The sequence below is a fragment of the Octodon degus genome, unplaced genomic scaffold (genome assembly GCF_000260255.1).
Source record: "Octodon degus isolate 3935 unplaced genomic scaffold, OctDeg1.0 scaffold00005, whole genome shotgun sequence".
NCBI classification, from domain to species: domain Eukaryota; kingdom Metazoa; phylum Chordata; class Mammalia; order Rodentia; family Octodontidae; genus Octodon; species Octodon degus.
The window spans coordinates 12,599,971-12,604,139 of record NW_004524581.1 but is presented as its reverse complement, the minus strand read 5'-3'; the positions used below and the strand labels follow the sequence as shown (position 1 = coordinate 12,604,139).

The 4,169-nt window shown below is 42.9% G+C and overlaps 1 protein-coding gene across 1 annotated transcript in view; it reads left to right on the top strand.

Annotated features, from left to right (window-relative positions):
* Window positions 1–4,169, top strand: part of Cfap70 (cilia and flagella associated protein 70) — a 75,892-nt gene that overhangs the window by 45,123 nt on the left and 26,600 nt on the right. Inside the window, exon 16 of the mRNA XM_023718445.1 lies at window positions 124–255. Coding sequence (XP_023574213.1) covers window positions 124–255 — 132 coding nt within the window. The remainder of the gene's footprint in view (window positions 1–123; window positions 256–4,169) is intronic.

Sequence of the window (4,169 nt, the reverse complement as noted above, 5' to 3'; positions counted from 1 at the left end):
CTGAGACATCTCCCCAGCCCCTGCCATCTGGTTTTGTTGCGCCTTGGGCCCAAAGCCCTGACCTGTGCTATCAGCGCAGCAGTGCTGTGATTTTAACAGAAGGGTAATGTGTATGTCTTGCAGCACGCTGTGGTAAAGATTGTGAGAGAGAAATATTTGAAGACAACATCCTTTGAAAGTCAGGAGGAACTACAGACATTTATCAGTGAGCTTTATGTGTTCTTGGTAGACCAGATGCATGTGGCCCTAAACCAGGTAGGTGAACTGAGAGCTTTTTCTTTCCTCTGTAGAGCATCAGGGTCTCCTTCGAGTCACTCTTTCCTGTGCTTCTCTTTTTTCTTTACTAAACAATACTTACCAAGGTGTCTGCTCGTGCTAGGCATTGAAGACTCAAACATGCTTAAGAACTGTCTGTATAAGATTAATTTGGGGAGAACCAGGGATTTCATACAAAAATTAATTTTATAGTTTTCAAAAATGTGATGGAATTTTCAAAGAAGATAAAATAGGTGTTGGACATTGTGAAACAAAAATGATTATTTGTTCTATGAATGTTCACAATTCTATATTTTTTATTCAAGAGGATAAACACAAAGAAAGACTATGAGTTTTCAGTCTTACATGTTTTATATATTTTTTGGCCTATTCTGGTTTTCAATCTGTATATATAATAACTAACTTTATAAGGTCTTATAAATAAATGAATCTGATGCTGGAAAAATAAAAGAGGTTGGAGAGAGGGGAGAAAAAGAAGGAATCTTTGGCTGGGGATACAGCTCAGTGGCACATCGCCCGCCTGGCAAGCATGAGGTTATGGGTCCAATTCCTTTTACCAAAAAACAAAAGGAAGAGAATTGAAATGTGTTCTGTACATTTACCAATCCTTTACAGAGAGTGTGATCAGTAGGTACTGTAAACATGTACTAATAAGGTGAAACAATTATGTTTTCATATGTTATACCTAAACGACAACACCACTTCAAGTGTGCTTTTCCTATGACTGGCAGTTAGTTTCCCACCTACTGGTCTCTTGGTATCTACATTTGCACAGCTTATATCTTGCCTTCATCTGCTCAGTTTTGTATGTGTCCACTTGTAGTGTATTTGAAAACAATGACAAAATCAGTCTCTTGTGCCCTGGTGGCCTCTGATAGCTGTTCCTCTTTAAGGACTCTGTTCGTCTTCACTGTTGTTCCCCTTCCCCCATCCGTGGCCTGGAAGAGGTAGGGCAGTAGTGTCCTTTCCCCAGGGTAGTGGAGGACAGGCCTCCCTGGAGCACAGATGATCAATGATTCGATTTGGAGACCAGCTGAGAGTTGAGCATGGGCTGGGAAACTGCTGCTGCCTTCTCTCCCGAAAGAATACTTGTCTAGTGGAGGAGACAGACTTAAAATAAAGTAATTGTGCTAGAGTGAGATAGAGACATGACAGGGACATGGCCTTTGGAGAACAGCTTGGCGTTACCTAAAGAAGTGACCTGATTCACGCTGGGACCTCTTAGGGAAGAACTCACAGAGGAACTGTGCCTTAAGTTGGCTTCAAGGATGGGAGGAAGCTCTTCTCCAGGTGGATGTTCCAGAGCAGTGAATCCCAGGGAGCATTACAGAGGTGGAGGAGCTTGGAAGAACATGGCACAGATGAGTACCACAGAGAGTTCAGGAACAGAGCCGAAGGTGTTGGGGGCTGGGAAACTGGAGGCCGAAGCTAGGAAATTGGGGAGATGGAAAGGAGGCCCTCTGTGCCATGTAACTGATCTCTCTCTCTCTCTCTCTCTCTCTCTCTCTCTCTCTCTCTCTCTCGGCGGAACTGGGGATTGAACTCAGGCCCTTGCACTTGCCAAGCAAGCGCTTATTCTACTGAGCCATCTCCCCAGCCCTGAATTTTCTCTCTAGCAGTTGAGAACAATAAATTAACTATTTTACAATGAGGAATATTATGATTAGGATATATATATATATATATATATATATATATATATATATATATTTAAGAATCCAGTCTGATAGAATTGTTGGGGGATTGGTTAGAGGTGGTGAAACTAACTGGTAATGTCAGCTATTACTGCATGATACAGAGGAAGAGGAGTTAAGGATTCTTAAGTTTAATGTTCAGTGTCTGGGCTGCTGATGTTATCATTAAGCAGGACAAGGAATATGACTTGAGTGAAATTGGTGAGTGCGGGTGATGTTGGATTCAGTTTTGGACATTAGCCCCAGTGGGGTTTTTCCTCAAGGGAGACAGATCTGAGCTAGAGATGAGATTTGGGAAGCCACAGTCATAGATGAGGCTGCCTGAGAAAAACATGAGGAGAGAAAGCAATGAGCTGATGCTGGAACCCTAGGAAACACCAACATCTAAGGCACGGGTGAGTGAAAGAACAGATGAAGGAGACCAATGGAATTGTTCAGAAGGCAAAAGAACCAGAAGGAGGGGTCTAGTGTTACAGGCATCAAGGGGAGAATTTTAAGAAAAAGTGGGCAACATTAAATTGCCTTGGAGGGCAGGGATATAGCTCAGTGGCATAAGTACCTGCCTGCTAAGCACTAGGTCCTGAATTTGATTCCCAGTACCAAAAATAAATAACAAACACCCCTAAGAACTCAAGAAAAACAAAATCTGTGAAGTTTTCATTGGGTTTGGCAATGAGGAGGCTATTTTTATCATTACACAACAATTTCACTGGGCTGTGGGAGGATTTCAAATGAGAATGAAGTGAGGAGTAGTGATTAGGAAAGAGAGAAATATGAATTCAGCAAGTTGGATGAAGGGAAAAAAGTGGAAAAATGGAAGATAGAAACTATAGGAATTTCCTTTCCAGGTTGGAAAGCTTGGAGCACATCCACGGGTTTGGGGAACGGAGTCATTGTAGTAGAGAGAAGATGAAAATTGAGGAAGGAAGGGCCAGGGAGATAGTTCAGTAGAATAAGTGCTTGCCTGGCAAGTACAGGGTCCTGAGTTCAATCCTCAGTACCGCAAGAAAAAAAGAAAGAAAAAAAAAAAGAAAAGAAAAAGAAAATTGAGGAAGGAGAGGAGACAAATAGCAGCAAGTCCAGAGCTACAGCTCAGGAAAAGATCAAGAACCTTAATGCAAGGGTTAGCTTTGAAGCAGAGAAGTGAGCGTGTGATGCTTTCTGCTCTGAGACAGAAAGGAAAGAAGCACAATAGATGCAGAAATAAACTACTTAGACATTGGGTTAAAAAATGAGGGTTTTTTTGTTGGTTTTTTTTTTTTTGGAGTTTTTTGCCTATTGTGAAGTAAGGTCTTTATTGAAAGCAAAGGAGATAAAGGTTGAATGAAAAGCTTGGAGAAGAAAATGTAGATATCACATTGCATGAGGGGATACGTTGCTATCAAGAACAAAGACAGAGATGACCGAGAGAGCGCTAGCCATCTTCAGCTAAGCCCCACTGCCACAGAGTCTGCGCAGGCTCAGGTATCTCTACATCTAATCCAGTTTTTCTTAGCACCAGTTAGCTTCACCTGTTCCAGAATGAGTCAGGTTGTGGGATTGTTTTACTTTGGGGAGTTTTCAAGATGAGGAAGCCTGAGACATGGGTGTCCTCGTGAGAGTAGCAGGGGCAGGTAATCACAAGGTCCAAGCGGATGCATCTCGGGAACTATGGGCTTTGGGGAGACAGGGAAATAAAGCCAGAAGGCTGCTTTACATGAACTGTGTGACAGAATGGCAGAAGGCTTGGGAGGTGGGCTCAGGAGTGGGGTTTCAGATAGAGGTAGATTATTTCCGATTTGGGAGTAGAACTGTTGCCAGAGGCACTTTGGGGCCATTGTCATCAAAACTTAAAGAAAAAACAAACAAAGATCAGAGGCATTAATCTGGGCCAGCCAAATAGCTCAGCAGGATAAAGCACCTGCAAGCAGGCACAGGGGCCAGGGGTTTGAGCCCTGGGCCTGCCATACCAGCCTTGTCCCCAGGGCATGCTAAAATAAATTGAGGCTGGGCGTGATGGCACACACCTGTAATCCCATCTCTCGGGCGGCTGTAAACAGGTGGGTCACTGGGAGTCCAATCTAGTAGTAAGACCCCGAACACCCGGTAGACCCTTCCCTGAAATTAAAAAAACAAGAAGAAGAAGAAGAAGAAGAAGAAGAAGAAGAAGAAGAAGAAGAAGAAGAAGAAGAAGAAGAAGAAGAAGAAGAAGAAGAAGAA